Source organism: Mustela lutreola, chromosome X, assembly GCF_030435805.1.
Source record: "Mustela lutreola isolate mMusLut2 chromosome X, mMusLut2.pri, whole genome shotgun sequence".
In the NCBI taxonomy this organism is placed as follows: domain Eukaryota; kingdom Metazoa; phylum Chordata; class Mammalia; order Carnivora; family Mustelidae; genus Mustela; species Mustela lutreola.
This window is the reverse complement of record NC_081308.1, coordinates 21,448,992-21,473,418: the sequence shown is the minus strand read 5'-3', so window position 1 is coordinate 21,473,418 and position 24,427 is coordinate 21,448,992. Positions and strand designations below refer to the sequence as shown.

At 40.3% G+C, this 24,427-nt stretch overlaps 1 protein-coding gene across 1 annotated transcript; it reads right to left on the bottom strand.

Moving 5' to 3' along the window:
- Positions 1-3,524: 3,524 nt before the first annotated feature.
- Positions 3,525-5,889, bottom strand: LOC131821530 (melanoma-associated antigen B18-like). Its single transcript, XM_059157691.1, has 3 exons — positions 5,817-5,889; positions 4,283-5,381; positions 3,525-4,120 (listed from the first exon to the last, which is right to left on the bottom strand). Exon 2 carries the CDS (start codon positions 5,312-5,314, stop codon positions 4,304-4,306), a length of 1,011 nt encoding a protein of 336 aa, XP_059013674.1. The 5' UTR covers positions 5,315-5,381; positions 5,817-5,889; the 3' UTR covers positions 3,525-4,120; positions 4,283-4,303.
- Positions 5,890-24,427: the final 18,538 nt, after the last annotated feature.

Sequence of the window (24,427 nt, the reverse complement as noted above, 5' to 3'; positions counted from 1 at the left end):
ACCACAAGGATAGTAGCTGTGCATTAATCAGATAAAGTGACCAATGTCTGATCCTGAGAACAAACCTGCCAAGGCTTAAAACAACAAAAGTTTGTTTGTCATACACATGGTCTGATGTGGGTTGCTGAGGGCCCCCTCTGTCAGATAACCCAGGGGTCCAGGCAACTCCCATCAAATGGCTCAACTTCTCAACAAGGGTCTCCGTTTGCTGCTGAATCAAACAGAGTTGTACTAGCTCCCAAATACCTTGGCCTGGAGGTGACAAACATTGTGTCTGTTCTTGTTTCAGTGTCAAGACAGTGGTTGCACCACCCTTCTTAAGCAGGGAGGCAATATAGTCTCCCCATCAGCCCAGGAAGACCAAGACATGATGTGATAAGCCCTTGCGGCCTCTCCCATTAATTGTAACATAGTAGGTGCTCAATAACAAGCAACTCTTAGAATTTGTTATGAAAACAACCCTCTTCTTGGAGTTTCTAAGTAGGCCAGTTTGCCTTGCAGTTCTTCTGGTTTTTTCCAATCCTGCTATGTGACAGGTGCTTTCAAAGACTGGATCACATTTTTTTTTAAGGTTTTATTTATTTATTTATTTGACAGAGGCACAGCAAGTGAGAGAACACAATTATGGGGAGTGGGAGAGAGAGAAGCCGGCTTCCTGCTGAGCCAGCAGCCCAATACGGGACTCGATCCCAGGACCCTGGGATCATGACCTGAGCTGAAGGGAGATGCTTAACCGACTGAGCCACCCAGGTGCCCCCACATTTAATTTTCAAAAGGATCCTGTAAAATCTCAGTAAAGAGGGCTCACCTTTTGCACTCAATGGCACCTTTCTGTACTCACCTTTTAAATGAGTTCTAGACTCTCTATAGGATGAGAAGGGTCTCTTTATGGAAGCATGATCAAAACTTGGGAGACTGAGCAATCCTTAGCATGACTGAATGTGCAGGACACTTGGACAGATGCCATTAGGCACAAAGACAAACCAACATTTTCCTCTGGGGCGAGTACTGAGATAAGAGGCAGCAGAAGAATGGCAAATTATTTTAGTGTTTGCTGTTCCAAGAAAGTGTGTCTGTCAAGAAACCATTTATCCCCTGCTTAGGAAAGCTCCAGGTTCTGAGGAATTCAGTCTCAGTAAATGTTTGCTGCCCAGTGATTTCCACAGTTAACCAATTACGAGGGAGGCTTTGATTGCTGACGACCAACTATGTGAGCTCAGTCCTCAGTGTATGTTCAGTGCCAGTCTCAGACTCCACACTCCTGCAAAACCCTACTGACAATATCTGTGCTGTTTACAAGACCCCCACCTAACCTCAGTTACATGCCGAGATCCATCTATTCTGTAAGAGTCTAAACACCTGTTTAGACTACACTTCCTTATTGTTGTAGGGATTGGCGGGGGTGAGGGGGCTGTGGTAATCCAGTATCTAAACTCCGCTGGCTATGGTTCCACTGAGGGTTGGGACCTCCAAGGTCCCCCTACTGGGAGCTGAAAGGCTCTTAGGGGAGGGCAGGTGATTCAGGACTGTCTGGATCGCCGGAAGCTGGGTGCAGCATCCAGCAGACTGTGGAGAGCTGGTTAGCAAATGAGGTTCCAGTTTGGACCGGAGGACACACTGGGGAACGCTCAGGAGACAAGGGCTATAATGCAGACAAGTGCCGGGATAACAGGAGCCTCACACATAACCGCCAAATCGTGCTTTATTCTCCCATTCACCTTCCTTCTCCAGGACTGCTTTTAGCATGTGGCTAAAGCGTTTGGGTTTTTAATGACCTGTGATACACCTTGGAGTAGTGAGAAGGATAGAAAATTAAGAGCCAGAAGGTCGCCTCAAGCTGGAGGAATGGAAAAGTATGGGGCCCAGTCAAATAGAACCAGGGATCGAGTCCTGGCACTGCGACTTACCAGCCATGTGAACTTGAGAAAATTCCAAGTTCTTCAGCTGCAAAATATGTCTGAGAAGCCCCATCCTATGGGACTGTTCGAATAAATGTAACAGGAATGAGGCGCTTGGCAGAATAATTGGAAAATAGTAGGTCTTCAATGAATGGTAGCTATCATAGAACTGATTTTTTTTTTTTCTTTCTTTCTTTCTTTCTTTTTACCTGCTGATGATACACCATCCTCCTCTCTGGGGAAATTTATTTTATTTTTAAAATTTTTTGAGATTTTTTAAATTGAGGAGATATCACAGAATATGCAACTTTTAGGACAAATAACACCAAATTAGCCCATAATGCTTCTCAGCAAGTAAAACTAAAGAAGATTTTACCCAGTTCAGAGTAAGTTAACTTAACTTGGGAGTAGAAGAGTTCCCCCCACCCCCCAAGCCAGAGGTATCTCAGATGTCCCAGAATGTGTCAAAGACCAAGATCTTTGCTCCCAGGTGCCCTTTCCATCCAAACCACCCTTATTTTCACCCATTTCACCACCACCCAAAATTTAATCCCCCCTTACACTCTGCAAAATTGCACTCATGATAATCTACTTAAAATGCCCTTTTTAAAAAAATAATTTTATTTTTTCAGTGTTCCAAGATTCATTGTTTACAGACCACACCCGGTGCTCCATGAAATACATGCCCTCCTTAATACCCACCACCGGGCTTTCAATGCATTGGGACCTGGTTCCTCACCCACTTCAGCACGGACAGCCAACACAGTATCTTCACGGCATCCCACCTTCAAGGAGTAGCACCCTTATTAGATACTCCCCGATGATGCTGTGCCTACGATGAGATTGCGCTCCTTGTCCAGCCGCCGTGAACAAGAACACAGGATGCCTTCCATTTCTGCCTGTGGAGGTTTTCCTCCGGTTTACTGATGGTACCAAAGTAACGCTAAAGAGCAGGTTTGCATTTCACGTCCTTCAACACCAAGAAACCATCTGTCTGTCTGGCCTCTGCTCACCAGTCCCATAGTCCCGTGTGGCCTGCCGCGCAGCTTCAGTTAACAGTCTATCCCACCGAGAGGGGCACAGTTTCCTAAGAACCCCAAACTGCCTTTCTTCAGGGAATTTATACCTTATGACTCAGTGAGAACCCCTCCCTGTCCCACTTCTTCCAACCCTCCCCCTGCCTCCTTACCTCTTTACTCCTTCTTACCGGTGCTTTGGGTCTAAGAAGGTCCTTCCCCAACTTCTTCATATGATTACTGTTCCTGAAATGCACAATCTAAGGCCAGGAGTGTTTTATACCCTGGCTTCCCCATTTCTTTCTTTCTTTTCTTTTTTTTTTTTTAAGATTTTATTTATTTATTGGACAGATAGAGATCATAAGTGGGCAAAGAGGCAGGCAGAGAGACAGGGGGAAGCAAGCTCCCCGCTGAGCAGAGCGTCCCATGTGGGCTCGATCCCAGGATCCTGAGATCATGACCTGAGCTGAAGGCAGAGGCTTTGACCCACTGAGCCACCCAGGCACCCTGTGACTTCCCCATTTCTAACACTGACTTTTACAGAGCAGACGCTCAGTTAGTATCTGGAAAATAAACGAGCCAGCAAGCATGAATTCTACTGTTTAAACATTTTATTTCTCCTCCATTCTTTAAATAAGCCAAACAAATCCATGTATGTATCTTCTATCCTTACAGAGCAACAAACTAAAACGTATAGGGGAAACTGAGAATGGAACCTCTTTTGCTTCTTTCCCCTCCATTTTCTGATCCTGGTAATTTTACCGCTCAATTTTTTTCGCATTTCCAAGGGAAAGCCTGTTACAATGCCATGTCTTCTTGTTCTGTTTTGGTAAATATGAAAGGTTTCCCAATTCGGTTTACTAACTAACAAAACTCCTAATCCTAAAGCTATTAAAGAGAAATAACCAACTAAAATTATGACTAAACTTAAATATGAAAATTATGTAAACTTTCTGTTAAAGAAACAACATTTGAAATATAACAAAAAGAAGAAGAAAGCAAAAGGAAGGGAGAAAGAAAAAAGAGAAAGAAAAAAGAAAAGAGAAAAAACAACTCTAAGTTTATGAGATAGAACAAGAACACAAAGACAATATTCACTGTGTTTCTTCTAGATCCACCCTGGCCGTCGGTTACTTAAAACATAGACTGCTTTTTCGTTCCACAGAGAAAAGAATCTGCTTCAAACTTCAACATTGGATATAAAACCTAAAAAAAAGAAAAGGGGTGAAATTCCACGTTACTGATATACAAGAGGAACACAAAGAGGATACAATATACAATATACAATATACAATATATACAATATACAAGAGGACACCCGCTTCTCCAGCCCCGCCCTGACCCTTCGCCATTCGAATGCTGACCCACCTGGTCAACCGGCCGCGGATATCACTTAGGGTGGGAGAAGCTGCTGGCCAAGGCCCTGGCACGTGCGCTGGCCATGGCAGCGGTGCGAGCCCTGGCAGCGGCTCGGGCTCGGGCTCGCTCTTCCTCATCTCTCAAAGCCTCTTCATACCACGACGGGAAGGCACTGGGCACGGTATCATGGATCTTGGCCAGAAACTCCAGGACTCTCATCTTGCTGGTCTCGGCGTAAGCTCGCTGGCCCCACAGGAACTCAAAGCGTGGAGGATCACTGTCGGCCACCTGGCGGTACTGCAGGTACTGCAGCTGCACCAGATCTTGGGTGATGACCTTCTTGGGCTCCCCGTAGATGAAGTGCTTCCTTTCAGCGTAGACGCCCATCATATTCAGCACTTCCCAGACTTCCTCCTCAGGGGCGCAGTTGCCTTTCATGAAGATCACACCCAGCACAATCATCAGGAGGCCGGTCTTGGGCATGTTCTCGTCCTCGTGCATGGAGCCATCGGTGAGGTCTAGCTTGTTGACCAGGGTGTAGCAGTGGCGGATGGGATCCACTTCCTTCAGATCAAGCCCGAAGGCCAGCTCCATGTGCTCGGAGGCTCTCTTGAGGATCTCATTGAACTGATGCCTGTACTTCTTGACGGCAAACTTCAGCATATCTGCCTTTGAAATGGGCTCTCTCTTTTGATACTTCTGCAGCAGGAACTGCACCAGCAAAACTACCTTCTTGTTTAGTGGGTCTCTGTGTGAGACCTCGGAGCCCTTCGATGATCTGGGGCTTCCCTCATCTTGGCTTCTGGCACCTTCATCTGAATCGGTGCCTGAAAGAGCTGCATCGGCCCCAGTGAAAGATGCGGCTCCCTGAGGATGCCTAGGAGCTGCAGCAGCAGGTCTACCCCCAGAGAGAGCACAGGCAGAGGGGGACTCTCCTGCTGCTGCTGCGGTAGCCTGAGCCTCCTTCAGAGCCTGGGTCTCACAGCGGGCCTGGCGGCGTTTCTCACGGGCACGGAGCTTACTCTTCTGACCTCTAGGCATGGTGACACTGGTCAGAGATGGCAGGCAGGAGTTAGGTGCAAGCAGTTGGGTTGATGAAGATGTCACCCTAGAATATGGAAGAAGAGATGGTGTGTCTAGCCTCGATAAGGATATTCTACCTGGACTCCAAGAAAAGCTGCCTCTGCTTATTCCCTTAATGGTACTGTTTCTAGGAACCCACAAAACAGGGGTGAGCAGGACTCCATGCACCTGCTCTCTTCTGTGGCAGCTTGGGAACTCAGTTCAAACTCAGAGTACTAAACTTGACTCCTAACTGGTCTTCTGAAACCACCCTCTGCTGACTTGAGGCTGCCCCTTCAGCCAAAGACCCCCCAAACCACAAACGCGCAAGGCAGAAGTGAGGGCCCTTAGGCCTAACAGTCGTACTTCGGCCACAAGATCAGGACATTGGGGGCGGGGTGTGCCAGAATTGGACCAGGCTCTTTGGGGAACCTCAGTTCTGAAAGGAGTGTACCCCTTTCAGGCCTAGCAAGTTACTCACCTTGACAACTGTCCACTCCTGGCACTCCTCCTTTGCTGGTGTGAGACCACACCTCTCCACGTCTCAAACGAACTCAGGCTCCACTGCGCATGTAGCGGAAGTCAGGGTGAGCACTTCCGGCCACACCCATCTGGCCTTCCTAGCATAAAATCTCGCGTGGGTTTCTGGAGGACTCCCCTCAGTACTGGTGGTGGAAGAACTATGCAGAAGTCAAACAGGGTTCCTTTCTGACTCCTGACTTGCAGGGTCTGGGACTTCTTCCTCTGATGAAGTTAGCTCACATCAGACCAAGGCTTTCATTTCCCTCAGAACCCCCAGTAGGAAGTAAGGTGGGAGTAGAGCTGAGCAGCCATCACTGGGACCTTCCAAGACTGACAGCCGGGGGCGGGGGGGGGGGTGGGGCGGTGTATGGAAATCTCTCTGTTGCCCCTTCTTTTGGGGTGGATTCTCCTCTCAGTCCTCACTCAGTGTCATACCTTGACACCTTGTTGGTGCTGAGCTGTGTCTCTTCTGCTGACCCAGAGTCAAATCCATCAGGTAAGGCAGAAATCTATAAATAATTTAAGTAGAAGTGACATCTGTACAATATTCTGCACACTGTAAATGAGCGTGGTGCATTGCTCTATTTGAGATTTCTTTTACCTAAGTCCATTAGTAACCTTTTTAAACATTTGGTTCCATAAAGATCATGTACATATTTCTTAGTTCTTTTTTTGGGTATATTTTGGATATTGCTACTGTTTCAAATGGTATGCTCTCCATGATGTATTCTACCATTTATTTTGTGTGGATAGACTTCTGATTTTGCTGTAGAGGGCTACATCAGTTTCCTGAAGTGCCTTATACATTTGAATATTAGACAGTCAATTTCTTTGGAGTTGTTAATTATGGGATCTTATTATCTCTTTTCATAATCCATATATTTTATTTTGGTATTCTTATGTATGGCTATATGCTGGCTCTGTCAACCAGTAGAGCTTAGAATAGTAGAAATGATACCACACCTCCATGCCCTGTTCTGACTTTAGTGGGAATGTTTTAACATTTCATACTTATGTATGTGTGCTGTTAATTTTAGAATATGGAAATTCTATTCTAATATGTTTGCTAACAGTTACTAGCATGAACTGGTGTTGAATTTTTATCAAAGGTGTTTTTTTTTCCTCTACTTTCAGAACATGATAAAATGCTTTCTCTTCTCTGTTAACATAGTGAATTCCAATTCACAGATTTTTCTCATATCATATGATCTTTGTATTCCTTGGACACAGCCTCTTTCTTCATTTAATTCACTGCTGTACTGCATAGGCTATGAATTTATTTAGAATATGTATATGGGTGAGCTTGATGCAAATATTTTTTTCTTGGGGCATACTCATCTGGTCTTTGTATCAAGGAGAGTTAGCCCGTTAAAGTGGTTGAGTGATTTCCCATCTTCTTGAATGGCTTTTAAGCGCTTACTTAATGTGCTGATTAGCTTTTCCTTCATCATTTGGTGTAATGACCTTTCAACCTGGCTGATCCCGTTACATTTTGAGGGCAAAATTTGCCCTGGAAATATATCAGGACTACAGTTTTGGGTTCTTTTGTTCAATGAAAGATTTGTACTTCTTCATGGACCTATTTAGTGATTTATATTTTGCTAAAAATGATTCCATTTTACTTGGGTTTCCAAATTTACAGACATATTTTTAATAAAATCATTTTATTATAGAAAATTGTCCATCACGTACATTACAAAGGATAAAATAATTCAATATACCTGATGCTCAGTATCATTTATCTTCAATAGCTATAGGAAGCTTGTTCAGATTAAGGTTTATTATTTGTCTCTTTGCTGGCAAAATCACCCCCAAAGTGTCATTAAGTTAAGTCCATTAGGAGACACATAACAACTGCTGTTTCCTTTGTGGTAATGTTGGCAGTTGTTAAGGATCATCAGTGTCATCCACTAATCCATTAGGGGCTGCTGAATTATAATTCTGGAGTTCTGTCATTTCTTCTGAGATTATTAGCTGAATTATGTCTATAGGTAGAATCTTCTGTTATCTTCCATTCTGTTTTCTTGAGGTAAGTCTTAGAGTTGCCTCATTTTACTACCTAGAGAGCTAGATATATAGATAGGTAAAGAAAGCTAGATTTTTGGTCTAATCAGTATCAGTAAACTCTTTAGCTCAGAATTATATTTTTTGTAATTTTAAATAATGAGAAATATTGCCTGAGAACTAAATCAGTTAGTAACTGGAAGAATAATTCATCCATTAATAATAATTATTAATGGGCATCAGTGAAATAATCCATGTTCAGGCCCTAATCTTTGCCACATTACAGATTATTTGTGCCTACAGATAGTTATAATTTCAGAAAAATAGAGAATTTTACTATAATTTACTCAAAGCTAGTTTTCTTTGAAGGAATATACTTTCCGTGTTCTTTCTACATAGCTAACCAGTCAACGTGCCAGTTGAATTTTTTTTTTCTTTATAAATTCTAATGTAGACATGGCAACTTGTTTGAATGTTATTACTCTCTTAGGTTGTGTGCATGTACGTAAAAGATAAAATTGTATACTCCCTCGTCTGGGTTCACAAATTTATTCAATATAGGGCTATCCTAATAGAATCAGGGCGCGATTCATTACTGTAGCCAATGCAAAAACATCTGAATTGTTCGAATAAATATGCTAATATGTACTCTCAATTTATTAAAAAAGACTTTCCAACTTCTCATTTTACTTGTTAGTAAACTAAATACTTAGATTTTTGAATGAATATTTACTTCTTGAGTAGGTCACTTTTAGACATATTTCCAGGTTAATAAGCCTGGCAATACAAAATAGTTGTCAAGCAAAGACACTGAAACCATGGAAAGGGAGTCAGGTTATAAAACCCGGTTTGTCACCATTCTGTTAGAATGGGTAAGTTAGAACTGTATTCCCCTGTGCCTTCACCCATCCTGCTCCTCTGTGAATGATGTTATAACACGTTCTCAAGCAGAAGGGACCTAGATTGATTTGGCCCCTGACAATGATTTTAGCCTTTCAGTGGCTCAAGACCTTGTTCATCTATATGTTCTGCTCCAGTCCAACTCAGACAAACTGTCCACTCTTAAACCTGCTGCTTCCAATACCATGTCAGTCATTTCAATGGCTACACTGCCAGTGAAGGACTGAACTTCTGAAGGCTTCCTCATTCCCATGTCTCATTCTCTTAGACATCAACTCCAGCCCAGAGAACTATGTTTAGGAGACACGGGCTCTATCTGTTACTAATTCAGAGGAAATGGATGCTCTGTCTTTGATGAACACAATACCTGTGACACCATGCTCAGATTAACATAGCCAGGGGCCAATTTGGCAGATAAAGAGAACTCTATTTGGGTTTTTAAATTTGTTTTTAACTTGCATTTTAGTTAGTTAACACATAGTGCTGTATTGGTTTCTGGAGTAGAATTCAGTGATTCATCACTTATATACAACATCCAGCATTCATCACAACAGGTCCCCTCTTTAATCTCCATCACCCATCTAGCCCATCCCCACACCGGCCTCCCTCCATCAACCCTTAGTTTGTTCTCTGTCATTAAGGGTCTCTTACAGTTTGTTTTGCTCTCTCTCTTTTTTAATCTTCCCCCTTCCTATATGTTCATCTGTTTTCTTTCTTAAATACCACACATGAGTGAGATCGTATGGTATTAGTCTTTCTCTGACTGACTTATTTCACTTAGCATAATACACTCTAGCTCCACTGCAAATGGCAAGATTTCATTCTTTTTGGTGGCTGAGTAATATTCCACATCTACTTTATCTATTCATTAGGCGATGGATATTGGGCTTTCTCCACAGTTTGGCAATTTTTTAGAATGCTGCAATAAACATCAGGGTGCACGTACCCCTTCAAATCTGTATTTTTGTATCCTTTGGGTAAATACCTACCAGTGCAATTGCTGGATAATAGCGTAGCTCTATTTTTAACTTTTTGAGGAAACTCCATACTGTTTTCCAGAGTGGCTACACCAGTTTGCCTTCCTACCGACAGTGCAAGAGGGTTCCCATTTCTCCTCATCCTTGCCAACATCTGTTGTTTCTTATGTTGTTGATTTTAGCCATTCTGACAGATGTGAGGTGGTATCCCATTATAGTTTTGATTTGTATTTCCCTGATGATGAGTGATGTTGAATATCTTTTCATGTATCTGTTAGCCATTTGGAGGCCTTCTTTGGAAAAGGATCTTCTATCCATGTCTTAACTGGATTACTTGTTTTTTGAGTGTTGAGTTTGATAAGGAAAAGATTTTTTAAAATATTTTGTTTTTATTTTTATTTGACAGAGAGAGAGAGAGATCACAAATAGGCAGAGAAGCAGGCGGGATAGGGTGGGGGAGGCTCCCCGCCAAGCAGAGAGCCAGGACCTTGGGATCATGACCTGAGCTGAAGGCGGAGGCTTAACCCACTGAGCCACCCAGGTGCCCCAAGGAAAACTATTTTTGAACACATTACTTTGCCACTTGCCACGCAACCAAAACAACTGACTAGAAAGCTTCTGAATAGGGGCCCCTGGGTGGCTCAGTTCGGTTGGGTGGCTGCCCTTGGCTCAGGTCAGATCCCAAGTTTATGAGATTGAGTCCTGCATCAGGCTCCTTGCTCAGTGGGGAGTTTGTTTCTCCCTCTACCCTTCCCCCCTCCTCATGATCTCTCCCTCTTTCCCTCTCTCTCTCAAATAAATAAAATAAAATAAAAATTTCTGAATAACCTTCAGATACTTCCTTGTCTTCCAGTTACTAGGAGGTGTTAACACCTAGACAACGAAGTATCTAGGGTGCATGTTATTGAGTCAGGACCAGGATTAAGGTGAGGAGAGTGGGGAATAAAATATTAAAGTCTTAAAGAGACGGGATCTGACCCTACACATGGATGACCCTGACAGTCTGTGCCTCACTTGTTTAAGACTATTTCCAGCCCATGGATGGTATCTTTATTTAAAAGTGTGATACTTTCTCATTATGGATTTTTGGCATTAACCTTATTCTGTTTAATATTGAATAAAAGCATAATTCATCTTGATTACTGAGATTGTTTGATCTACCCCTGACCTTAAATTTTGAGTTCAAGCCTCACTTGCCTCACCCTAGCCCCAGTTCTGATGAATCTTAAGGATTTAATACTGATCCTGTCTTCACACACTAAGAGCAGTAATACTTAATTGTACCTGGTCTTGTTTTAAATTCTAGGCATCATTCCACTGTCTGCCTTTGTATCTTGAGCAATAAAATTACCCTATATGACACTATGTTAAAAACATTTAGAGTAGAGAATAAGGATATTCTTTTTACTGAATTGGTGGGATGATGAGATAAAAGTATATATGAGAAAACACACTTCTTAAGTTTCACAAATTACTAGCTGTTTAGAAATATTTCTTGGATTAAAATTTTGAGAAAGTCCTAAAAATCAGCCTTGATCCATCCTTTGAGATACCCAATACCTTAGCTTTTCATCTCTACGTAACAAATTATGTCAGACACCGTGGCTTAAAATAACACCTATTATCTCACATTTCTGTGGGTCAATAGTGTAGATGCAACTCATTTGTGTTCTCTGTTCAGGTCCTCACTCTCAAGGTGTCTTGTTGCTGGACTGTATTCTTTTCAGGAGGTTCTTGGGAAGGGACCACTTGCAAGATTCTCATTGTTGTAGAATCGAGTTAATCTGTCAGTCACTACAGGGTTAGGGCCTCTGTATCTTCACTAGCTGTCAGACAGGGGCCACTCTCAGCTCCTAGAAATTGACTGCATTCCTCGCCATTGGCCCTCTCCATTTTCAGAGCCATCAGTGGAGAATCTCCCTTATGTGGAATCCTCAGTACCTGAATCCCTTTCTCCAGGAAGAAGGAAACCTGCCCTTTTTGAGGGCTCACCTAATTAGGTCCAGTCCATCAAGAATAATCTCCCTTCCTTAAAGTCAGCTGTACTACATAACATAACTTTATTATGGGAGTGATATCCCTTCATAAACACAGATGCTTCCTGCATTCAATGGGAGGTGATTATATGGGCATGTGAATTATTGAGGGTAGTCTTAATTATTCTGCCTCTCATGCCTAGAAAAAATAAATGACTACAGAATTTTTGACCATAACTGTAGCTAGAACTCCCAAGTTGCATATACTGTACTAAATTTAGAACAAATGGTTTTGAAGTCTCTAATGCTGTGGTTTGTTTTGGTTTGTTTGGTTTTCTACCTTCTTTGAAACAACTGTGCTTCACAGCTGTTAGCATCCATCAGGCCACTGCTCAAATGGGATATGTGGCACAACAGGCAAAATTGAGGCTTCTAATTCCCAAACTGAAAGGCTGCATTCAGACACTGAACTTTAAGGGGTCTGTTGTTTCATCATTAATGTATTCAGGTTTTATCAACTCAGCAGCTACTCTCTTTCTACTTGTCATTTATTTAGCAAATACATATAAAGCTAAGCACCATGCCAAGAGTGGAGTATGCAGTAATGAATGAGCACTCCTCTGTGTCTTCAGGTACTACGTGGAAATCCACAAGGTTTACCACTCATTCATCCTTCTTTCCATCAGAGTAACTTTAAATGTAAGCAGCAATAAATTATTCTTATGTTCTACTATTTTCAAAGGTGTAGCAATGGTCATATAACAAAATGAGGAATGATGCATGGACCATTCAACTGGAACGTGGACATCTGGGCTTCAGTGACGGCTCACCGCCAGCATGCCTCTCAACCTGACCATACCTTTGCCTGTCTAGGCCTCAGATGCTATCCTGACAGGTTGGTGGACTAGCCTATCACAAGTATTGCCTGTTTGTTACCGGTGCTTACTACAAATGGAAAAGAATTTTAGATTCTACAGGAAACGTGTAGGTTATATAAAAGTTTCAAATGAAATGTCATTAATTTACTTGGAAAGGAGTAATCTGCCAAACAAATATAATAACAATGTATACATAATCATAATCATGTAAGTTCTGACCAGGTAGTTGATAAAATTTTCCTTGGCTAAAAATAGGAAAAGTACAAGGATTTAAGGAAATAAAATTTAAAAAAATGCCTACAAAGGCAAAAGTTCAGTCAACTTAAACACTAGAGGCCTATGTATTTAATCTTTACAGAAGGGTTGTTGGGAATCTCTTTCCAAAATGAAGGGAAAAAAGTAAAGCATGCTTGCCAAGCAAAGAGAAAAGTTTGGGTATTTTAGACATTAGCAGTCATTTAAGCTATATGTCAAGAGAGTAGATTTTTACCTGCAAAGAAAATACCATTTGGAAGTTCTGAAGGGACATTGGGTATTTCAAACATTTATAATCTGATGGTTTAAGAGGTTTGGGTTTGTTGTTCATTTGTTTTCTTTATATGCTCACTCTTAGTGGCATGGTCAAACTAAGCATCTCAGCGCATGCGTGTGCACTCACGGGGCAGGTAAGAAGGGACAGCATGGAAAACCAATTCGCAACCACTACAAGACAAGTGAGATGTGTCCTAAGAAAGAAGGGGTTGTGACTGTAAAAATGTCATTAACTTAGCTCCCCAGACTTTTACAACTTAGCTTCCCAGTTTTTACAACTGAGGTGTGACTGAGTTGTGGGATGGGGCGTATAGCTTTTCTCACCCTGTTTTCTAAAATATCTGTCTGCTGTGGAGTCACAGGGATAGGAGAGGAAAAAGGAAGGAGGCAAGACAAATACCATAAAATGAAAATCATCAGAACTCCTTATTTACTGAGGACCCCCGGCATTACAAGTGTGCCCTGTGCCTCATCATACAAAAACTCTGGTCACTTTTAGTCACTAGATTATACAGGCGAAGAAAGGGAGGCTCATGCAATTTAAAAACTTTCATTTATGTATTTAATTTCTATTTACTATAGCCAGGAACATGATCAAAGTCCTAAAAAAAAAGCGAAGGTCTAGACTGAGCAAGAGACAGAGAGGGGTGTTGGAAGAGCTCTTTTTACACTCAGAAGAGGCAAAGATTCTTTGCCAGTGGATAAGCAACAAGCAACTTTCTTCTGTATCGTATCTTGTAATCAGCCCTGGTCAATTACTTTCTCTTTTCACGTTTTCTTTTGTTTTCTCTTTGTCATATTGTTCAAAATTTTGATCATCAAAACGAAGGATCTCAGCTATAAACTACAATTAAAGTCATTATAACCAAAAAACTCATGTGATATTTATTGCAAGGACATTGTTCATGATAGAATCACCCTGAGCATTCAGTTGAGAAGACCCTTAGGAAATACACTCTTAGCTTAGCTCTCTTATTTAGGGGAAACTATTCTGTTGTCTTTTTCACTCAAGTCGGAAGTGGAATCTCAAAGTCAAATTCATGCATTCTCATAGCAAGTGAACATGATCTGATTCTGTGCACTCTGAATACCAACCAGACCTTGTATATTTCTCCCCCCACTTCCCCACTTTAATATTTTCCTGAATACAAAATATCACAATCCTCCATTCAATAGTCATTTACTGGTAAAGAATTTGTCTATGTGATGTACTGAGAACTGAGGATAAAATGGTGAACAAGGCACAACCTGCCTTCATGGAGCTTATCATCTAGTAGGAGAGACAGATATAAATCCAGTAGACACACAGACACACACACACACATATTTATTACAAACTGTTCAAGATTATGAAGGTAAAGGACAGGGTGATAAAATAGTAAGACACTATTTGATTCAGTAAGTTTGGGAAGGCTATCCCAAAGAATTTGTATTTTAACCTAGGAAAAGGATAGATTTGAGTTAGAATAACAAAGGTGGGGTAGGGTTTCAAGACTGTTCCTTAAGGGACCAGCCTGTGCAAGGGTCCGAAAGAAGAATAAGTTTGATGCACTCAACAAACTGAAGGAAGACCACTCTTGTTTGCATGCGAAAATCAATGAGAAGAACAGTAAGGAGTTTGGGTTTCTTTTCAGGTGCAAAATAGAACCACTGAAGGGATTAGAGCAGGGACAGGACCTGATCAGATAGGTATTTTCTAAAGACCTCTGTGGCCACAATATAGAAAACAGATTAACAGAAACATGTAGGAAAAAGAATTCTGGACACTTGTGCAGTATTGCAGGATTGTGATGCTAGAGATGGAGAAAACTGCACAGATGAGAAAGCCACATCAGAACAGAATCTGCAAGACTCACATGCTGCTTTGCATATGGATGGCATAGGAGAAAACAGTGTCCCAAATGCCTGCCTATATCCATGGTAAGGGGGCGTGCACTCATACTTGCATTACCTGCTGAGTTTAGGGAATCTGCAAGTGTACAGTGTACCAACACTGGGCACCTGAATGGATGTAATTTGGGGGTATGGTTGTGAGTTCAATTTTTAAAAAGGTTGCATGTGAAGCACCTTTGATAAATATTCAAGGGAAGGTATCAGGCAAGCAGAAATATATATGAAGCCGAATGTTCAGAGAGGTCTGACCTTGAGATGCACATCTGAAGTCATGAGCAAATATTTGAAAATGGAAGCAATGAACATGAAGGAGATCAGCAAGAAAAAGAGTACAGAGTCAGATAAACATGAAGGCAAGCCAGCATTTCAGGAATGGGTAGAGAAGCTTACCCATTACAGAAGACTTAAAATACATAGAAAATAATTTAAACACCCATAATTCTCTTGAATATACATAGACATTGTTAACATTTTGGTACCAGAGCTTACAATTCCTATGAATATCCCAAATATTTTTACTCTTAATTAACAGAGATAGTAAGTTCTCCTTCAGTGTCAACAAATAAATTAATCCACTCAAGAATATTGTTAAAGTACAAGCATAATAAAGTAATGAATAAAATAGATTCTGTAAAGAGTTAAACTTTTATACTCAGTACCTCTAGTTAAGGCATCTAGAGAATTTGGTGAAATTAAGTTCTATAGTGTAGCTGCTTCAGAAAAAACTCACTGTCGCATTTGAAAAAAAGCAGAAAGCAGATGTTCTGCTAATGGTGGCATCGCGTTGCTGTGTGAAGGACAACACATTAAATGTGCATTACAACAGCAAAGTAGAACAACTTATTACTGGCTTTTCCAACACTGAGTCATTTGTGTTTCTATTAAAACAAATATTAATTGGTTTGTTCTAATTTGACTTCAACTTGAACAGCTTTTAAAAGTGTCAGTGTCTATAAGTATAATGCATTTTTTAAATGCACCTAAAATTCATTCAAAAGAAAATGGCTATGCGCATTGCAGCTGCATGTGAATGTGAAATTGATGGCAAAGCCATATTGTGATTAATGTGTAATATTTGGTATTTGCATTAGGGGGGTCCTTTCCTATCTTCAGTGGCACGTGGTTTATGGGGTCTGTCGCAACCATGTTATGTATAATGCAACACTGAGCTGAGCCTTAGGACATGAGTATGATATTTAAAAATTTATTTTCTGAGAATGAATCAACAAGCCATAAAGTAATTAACTTCTTCACTGCTTAATTAGAGTGCCTTTGCAAAACTGAAGAAACTCTCTAGAGAAATATTAAATTTCAGGTTCTATGGCATTCTTATTGTTGTGGTAACTATTAAGGCATATGTACACTTGCTGTCATTTTAAGAAAATTATTCATAAAAGACACTGGGCTTTTAAATCAAGATAAATATTTCCTATTGGCATGCCTGGGTGGCTCAGTGGGTTAAAGCCTCTGCCTTCGGCTCGGGTCATGATCCCAGGGTCGTGGGATCGAGCCCCACATTGGGCTCTCTGCTTGGCAGGGAGCCTGCTTCCCTTCCTCTCTCTCTCCCTGCCTCTCTGCTTACTTGTGATCTCTCTCTCTCTCTGTGTCAAATGAATAAATAAAATCTTAAAAAAAATAAGTATTTCCTATTAAACTTTAGTTTTAATCTAGGTCATTCAATATGAGTTTTATCTTGGCACCTAGATAATTTTTTTAAACTATATTTTCATGATTTGACACTTTATTTATTTATTTTTTAAAAGATTTTATTTATTTATCTGACACAGAGAGAGAGAGAGATCACAAGTAGACAGAGAGGCAGGCAGAGAGTAAGGCAGAAGCAGGATCCCTGCTGAGCAGAGAGCTGGATGCGGGGCTTGATCCCAGGACCCTGAGATCATGACCTGAGCCGAAGGCAGAAGCTTAACCCACTTAGCCATCCAGGTACCCTGATTTGACACTGTAAAGAAACTTAAGGAATAAGAACGCTCTCAAATATCCATAACAATGAGGATATATAGGTAATAAAATACATAGAAATATATGATACAGAAATTATACCTGAAAATTTCAATAATGGGCTTTTGAAAAAGATTTTACTTGATACGGTGAGCAAGAGAGCATGAATTGCGGGGAAGGAACAAAGGGAGAGGGAGAATCAAACTCCCCGCTGAGCAGGGAGCCCAATACAGTTTGAGCCCAATACTCAGTCCCGGGACTCTGGGATCATGGCCAGAGCTGAAGGCAGACACTTAACCAACTGAGCCACCCACGCAACCCTCAATAATGGTTTTAACCAACAGTTCCCTTTCATACATCTACTAAGTCAAGCCATTTACTATTTGAATGAAACCAGTTTTTGTTTCCTTTTACTGGTTTTTGGACTGATAACTAGATAAGGAGCCCAAAGACAAACAAACACCAAGAAAGGTCATATGGCAATGACCAAGCTACAGCTGAATCAAGACACATCAACTTCAAACAAAAACATCGTGGAGAAATAAGAAAGAACAAAGACAAATAAAACAAAACAACATACATATTTTATGAAACACAACACTGGTATGAGCTTATCAATCATAATAGCCAACTGTTCAATAGCAAGATCTATTTTGGGCCATTTGGACCATTGTGTAGCAGTAAACTCACAGCATATCTGTAATAGCGATGCTAGAAGAAAAATTTAGAAAAAAGTTTTTCTGTATGAGATTGTTTTCTTTGCTTTTATGAAAAGAAAATGCATTTTCATTTAGTGGGAGATGCTACACAGGAGATTCATTATAGTGAAAGGCAGGTTTTTGTTGTTGTTGTTGTTGTTGTTTTGCTTTTCTCATAAGAAGAAAACTTGATATGGCTGAAAACTGCCTCTAAATAAAGAGAAAGAAACAGCTTGCTTTAGGTTAGTGTTTTCAGTGCTGAGGAGCATGGGTATATATTATTCTTTTCCCCATTTGACAGCTGAGAGGGAAACTGAGATACAATAAAGCTACATGATTTGCTTGAAACTGATAGAACAGAGCATCGTGGTAAAAATTTGAGAAGCTTGCCATTCTTCTCTCCTATTCCCAAGAACCAAATTGCTCTAAACTAGGAAGGTAGGTTTCCTAGGATCATTTTCTTCTTGATGACCTTTTATTTAAAATGCTGTAAAAACAGAAAGTCAAAAACAAGAGGTAGAGAAATGTACTGAACAGTAATAGTAGTAAAACTTCTGAAAATAGCCAAGTCAGGAGGAAAGAGGTGAGACACCAACTGAGACAACAAGGGATGAAGGTGATGAGGAGAACATATCAGAAAGTTCCTAGATGGATCTTATGCTGTGCTTACTGAACTCTGGGCCACTCCTTGTGCACTCCTGGTTAGGAATCTAAATGATCCTCACATGTGCTTGGTAATGCATAAAAGACATTAAAAAATATTTGATGAATTTCAGGATGAACATATTGTTGACAGTATAAGATAACTGAAATTTATGTGTATTTTAATATAAACACTTAGTAATTTTGCATAGATAATTTTTGTAGAGAATGTTATTTTCAGATCATCTCATATTGTTTGGTGCCTCAGTTTAACAATTCTAGCAATGAATATAATGTCTTGCTTGTGTATGCATTGAACCAGAGTTTGTCCAGGAAGAGCTTAAAAATTCCAGTGTAGTTCTTTGAAGATTGTGTTGAATCAGTTTGCTGTTGTCACAGTTGTGTTGTGTAGAAAGGAAGAAACCCAAATTCAATGCATACCGCAAGAACTTATTTCTCTCTCATGTTTCTGCAGGCTGGCTGGGGTTTTATGATCTTGGCTGACTTTGTTTGGGCCTGGCTCCAAGTCCACTCTATGTATCTCTCATTCTTTTTGCACCAGGGGTTACCTATACCCTCTTCTCATGGCAGTGATACAATAAGAACAGAATGAACCCAAGCCCAGAATCACACAAGCACATTTCAAGTCTCAGGTTACGTCATGTCAAGTTACATGGCCAAATCCAACATCAGGGGATCATGGATGTATATACTCTTCTCACCTAGATGGGGGTGGGAGATATTGGGAATGAACATTTGCTTGACCAAAATGCAATGTGCCTTTGAGGCTTTATTATGGATTCCCCAGGACACAAACTATCTTCTACTTGTTACGCTAAGAAAATAGTAAGGTAGCTTAAAGTATTTTATGGTCAGCAGTTAAGATTTCTCTTGGTCATAAATAATGCAAAAACTTGAGTGTATTTGTGTACCACAGGCCTTTGTCATCAAAGCTCTCACATAAATACAGAGATTTGCTTATAGTCTTAGTTTTTCTGAAATTCTTTATTAACATTTATAAAAAGTGGGGAGGACCCTCTAAATGCTGGAATTTCATATTAACATTTAGAAATAAGAAGGAATAAACTGTAATCCACTGCCTTAGTGTGATACTTAAAAATCATTGTATTTTTAATTAGAGATTTTTCAGGGAGATGCAAAAATAGAATTTGAACTGCACATTTGTTGACTAGGCTTAATAAGGACTTGGGATTTTTGAATAAGCTGAAGATTGGCAATTTTCTTACCAGGGCTATCATTACTAAGAATCAGACATTTGGTAATGCCAGTTCTGCATGGAGACTGAGCTCTCATGATGGCTTCTATGAGGACAAAATGAAATTTGATTTACTACTTTATATTTTCAAAGCCATTGGAAGCCAGGAGACCTTCCTCACTATCACAGCTTTTATTGACTTACTTAATTTGGCCATTTGCTTATTTTTCATCTTTTAAAGTTTCAAAATAACAGAGTTTCTGGAAATTGTCTGATGTTTTATATCAGACTGTTTCTACTTAAAGGAATGAGTAATTCATAGCCAAAGGCATTCTAAAACCACATATAGAAAAAAGAGAGTAAGACTGAGCTTCATCCATTCCTCAAGCTCAACATGCCATTATCATACTTAATTTTATTTGTAAAAAGAGAAAAAAGAACTATTTTTTTGGTCATGAACATTGTTTTTGGCAGTTGAGTCACTTTATTCTGCACGATGCAAATGATTTTTGTGACAATAAGGTTACTACTCTTGGCTGAGTGAGCACATGGAAACTGAGTGGATCACAAGAGATACCTCTGGGTTGACACTTAAGGAGAAGGGATGTATCTGTCATCCCCTTACCCCTGAAGAGTTAATAAAGAGCCTTCTAGTAACATTCTTTGGAACATCTGTCTCAGGAATTGCAAAACTTCTTGATTTCTCTTTCTGATAAAAATATATCAAATAATATAGTGATACATGATAAAAGTAGTATACTGTCCACATACATAAAAGTCTGCCCTCAATAGCTATTTGCTGAATGACAGACATTTTATCTATGAATATTTTATACATGTATCTACTTACTGATATTCACATACAAATAAACATTAATTTTTTTAAAAATCTCTAATCAAAATTGGATGATTTCATAGTTAACAGTGTATTGAAGTCAGGGCAAGCTAAGTAATTTGCCAGGCCCAGTGAAAAAAATGAAAATGCAGGGCCCCTTCTTCAAAAATTACTAAGGTTCTCAAGATGGTGACAAATATGAGGACTTCTAAGCATGGGCCCCTGTTCAAGTGCACAGGTCATGTGCCCATGACTGAAGTATGTACTACATGTGTAGAATGCTCTTTCTTTCATGCAACAAAAATAATAAATTACTGTCTTTGGGAAGATTAACAGAATGACTCTCTTTTAGCATATGTATGTGCAAATATATATAAGAAATTAAACAAACATATACATCTGTGTGTGTTATATATCACATACGGTATTTCATAATGGAAAATCTATTTCAGATGATTATATTACTATTACATATTTGAATTACATAACCAAAGCAATTGATAGGAAGTCTGTGATATGTTGTCCTATATCTTTCTTCTCAGGACTTTACTCCATTTGTATGTTGGGGTGAAAATCAGCAATTTTCATCTCTTTCAAGATCAGCCTAAAATTCTGAATGTGTGGTTTATCCTTAATTCTCTAAGATTCCGTTCCATTCAAGAGGTTTCTGACATGAAAAGGCTAGAGTGTCTCACAGGAGTCACTCAGAAGAGCATCACAATTTTCTTCTAGTCTTTCAGTTTGCCTTCTGACTAGAAAGAATTCTAGGAAGAAGTATGCTAAGAAGGTTTTCCCCAACATTTATCTAATAATAAAAATAATAATGACAACAACAACAGACATTCTTAAGCACCTGATATATGCCACTCTCTATATGTAAGTCTCTTAATTCTCATAACTGTCCAAGGAAGTAATATTATCCCAATTTCACAGATAAAGAAGACATTGCTCAGATGAGGTGTTTTTAGTTTTGGGTTTTTTGTTTGTTTTGTTTTGTTTTGTTTTAGAGAGAGAGAGAGAGATCACAAGTAGGCAGAGAGGCAGGCAGATGCAGAGGAAGGGAAGCAGGCTCCCTGCCGATCAGAGAGCCTGATGTGGGGCTCGATCCCAGGACCCTGGAATCATGACCTGAGCAGCAGGCAGAGGCTTAAACCACTGAGCCACTCAGGTGCCCATCAGGTGAGCTTTTACTGTATTGCATTACCTAAATGAGAAGAGGTAGAACCATGATTCTATGCCAGATCTGTTCCACTATAAATTCCCGCAGGAGGAAGGCCAGTCTGGGACTCTAAGTCACCCACATAGATATGCAGGGTTTTGTCTCCAAAGGTGACCACATCAGTTCTTTCCCTTTTTGAAAGCACATCATGAAGAGATGGAGTTAGTTTCCTCTCCTCTTGAATTTGAGCTAACTTTGTGATTTACTCTGACCACAGGACAGAGCAGAATTGCCACAGTGTGAGTCCCAGGCCTAACACAGAAGAGTCATCTTCTGTTTTCTCTGGATAGGAACCTGGTCTCCATGATGTAAAGGAAACTTGGGCCATACAACTGAAGGATGAACAATCACGTGAGCATAGAGAGGCCACGTGGAAGAGCACTGAGGCACCAGACATATGAGTGGAGCTTTGTATCTTCGACACTAGCTCAGCCACCAGCCAAATGCAGCTGGAGCATGACTACCGCCATTGTTGCCTGGAGCAGACAAAATGCTCAGCCAAGCCCTGCATCAGTTCATGACCTAGAGAATTCTAGGCAACAGTACATTGCTGTTGTTTTAAGCAACTAAGTGACTTGTCTAGTAGTAGCAGATACTCAAACACAGGGAAACCTGGGACTATTTTGTTTTGGCAAAGGTGGAGATTTCGGCAACTACAAAGCCCCGGCTGACTGTCTTGAATACAGGCATGTTTGGGCAAATTCATGTTCTGAAACTTCATGGGAGTTCCAGTATAGTTTCTTAGGTCTCCTGTGGGAGAAAACCTATCTGTAGAAGTTTTGATGTGACTTTACCTTTCATCAGAACAAGCCATGAGTACCCTTAATTGTTAGAGGAATGAAATACTTAAGGAACAATACCTTGCCTGCCTTACGGCTAAATTCACCATTGCTGTTTCCTTCCCAAGATGTCAGAATGATGACAAGGAATATTACTTCCTTGGAGCGGTATCCCGCTGTCTCAGTCATTGTTTCTGCTCTTGTGAAAAGCACACAATAATTTAAGATACTTTGTATAAAAAATAAACTTTTCATGGAGGATACTTCTGAAATTCAGGCCTATGCATGGCTTTTTCAAATTTCTAAGTTTACCTGCTTGTCAGTCCTCTTTGATCATATACTGGCCTCTACCACAGAGCACTTGGGGATGAGTACTTGATGATTTTAATATGACCCCAAACCTCAATGTAAAAAGCACAATAAAATCATCTTGAAAAGTGTTTTTAATATTAATTTCATTTAATGGCAAATTCTATGATGAAAGCAGGCACACTTGATTAAATAAAATCCAACTATTTTCAGTAGAATGCAGTCAGCTTTTCCTGTTGTATCAAGTTGAGAACTTCATTCAGAAGACATAGTTGGAAGCCTCAGGTTCCTAAGTTGTGGTTCTAAGACTGACAGCTCAGTACAAGATTGCTTTTTCTTTTTTTCTTTCCCCAACTAAATATACTCTCTAATGCTAGAAAGCATTTAAAAAGGAGTTTGAACAGAGTCTTTCCTCTCATATATTTTAGTTGACAACTGAAGTTTGCATTAGTATCTTAAAGGGAGAAAAATAAACTTCTTTGAAAGTGAGACTTTTTTTTTTCCTGCAACATATCACATTTTGTGATTCAAATAATAGCTGCCCCTAAACTCAGGATCAGTATGTTAGACATTAATCACATCAGTTCTTGGTTTCCTCATTTAGTATCTTCATGTGATGCTAAAGCATAAAGAATGGTTTGAAGCTTATGTCTTCCAAGGTTTTCTAATTACAAACGTTTGACTCTGGCTTTAAATGCTTGTATAACATAATAATTCTAATTAATGCTCCCAGCAGTTCTGTCCCGATGAGCCATATTAGTTACGTCACACAGCATAAGACCAGAGAGAAATTATAGCCTCACATTCTCATGAAAAATAATTAAATAAACAACAAGAACAGCAAGGCTCAGCAAATTCAGTGAAAACAATTACAACCTCCCCTGGCCTTTGGATTCTAACAGCAGTAGCTCCCCTTTTGCCTAGTGCATCCAAAACAAAGCTGTATTTCCTGTCTAAGACCTTAACTATTGCCACTCCTGTGTGGTCTCCTACTGGCCAACATAATCTCACAGCTCCAAATAACCCTGCCTTGTCGCCCTGGCAGCGCCATGTGCTTAACTCCCACCTCCGTGCCTCTTCTCTCACTGTGTCCTCTGCACATCGTGTCGCCCCTCCACTAAGTTAATGTCAACTTATTTGGTGGTTTTAGATCAAGCCCTATATTCCCTGCAGCCTTCCCTTCCCACTGCATCCTCCACTGGAGTCTAGTTAGAGTTCATGGACTTCACCGTCTAGTTAGTCATCCAGTACATACTGAGCCATCCAAGCTGCCAGGCATTCTCCATGGTGCTGAAGCTAGAGAAATGGAGCATACTCTTCCACTTCTCAGGTTGCTGATCATCTCTCCATGGGGACAAGTAAGAAAACAAAAGGAAGAATGGTTGGGAAGAGTGCTCTAAGGGAGATTTTTATACAGAGCTAGAGAATTACATATTAGAAATACCTAACTCATGGAGTGGGAAGAGGGGAGCAGATGTAACTCTCGGGAGGCCCTTTGCTATTGTGAGAATTGAAAAATCAGCCAAGCAGAGAAGCTAGGTGAGATCATTTTGGGAACAGCAACCTGAGCAAAAATGGTATTTCCTGCACCTCAGGGTCTTGCTGTATTTTAACTCAGGGATTTCATATTTTCCCCTAGGTCATGGATAGACAACCTACGTATCCTAGTCCTTTTACCATTTGGGGGGGAATCTGCTCTTCTATCTTGCAAACTATGTGAAAGAAATAAGCAGGATATAGTTCAGAAATCAAAA

Excerpts from the sequence above, each read along its gene's own strand:
- LOC131821530 (XM_059157691.1), bottom strand. The coding sequence starts at position 5,314 with ATGCCTAGAGGTCAGAAGAGTAAGCTCCGTGCCCGTGAGAAACGCCGC.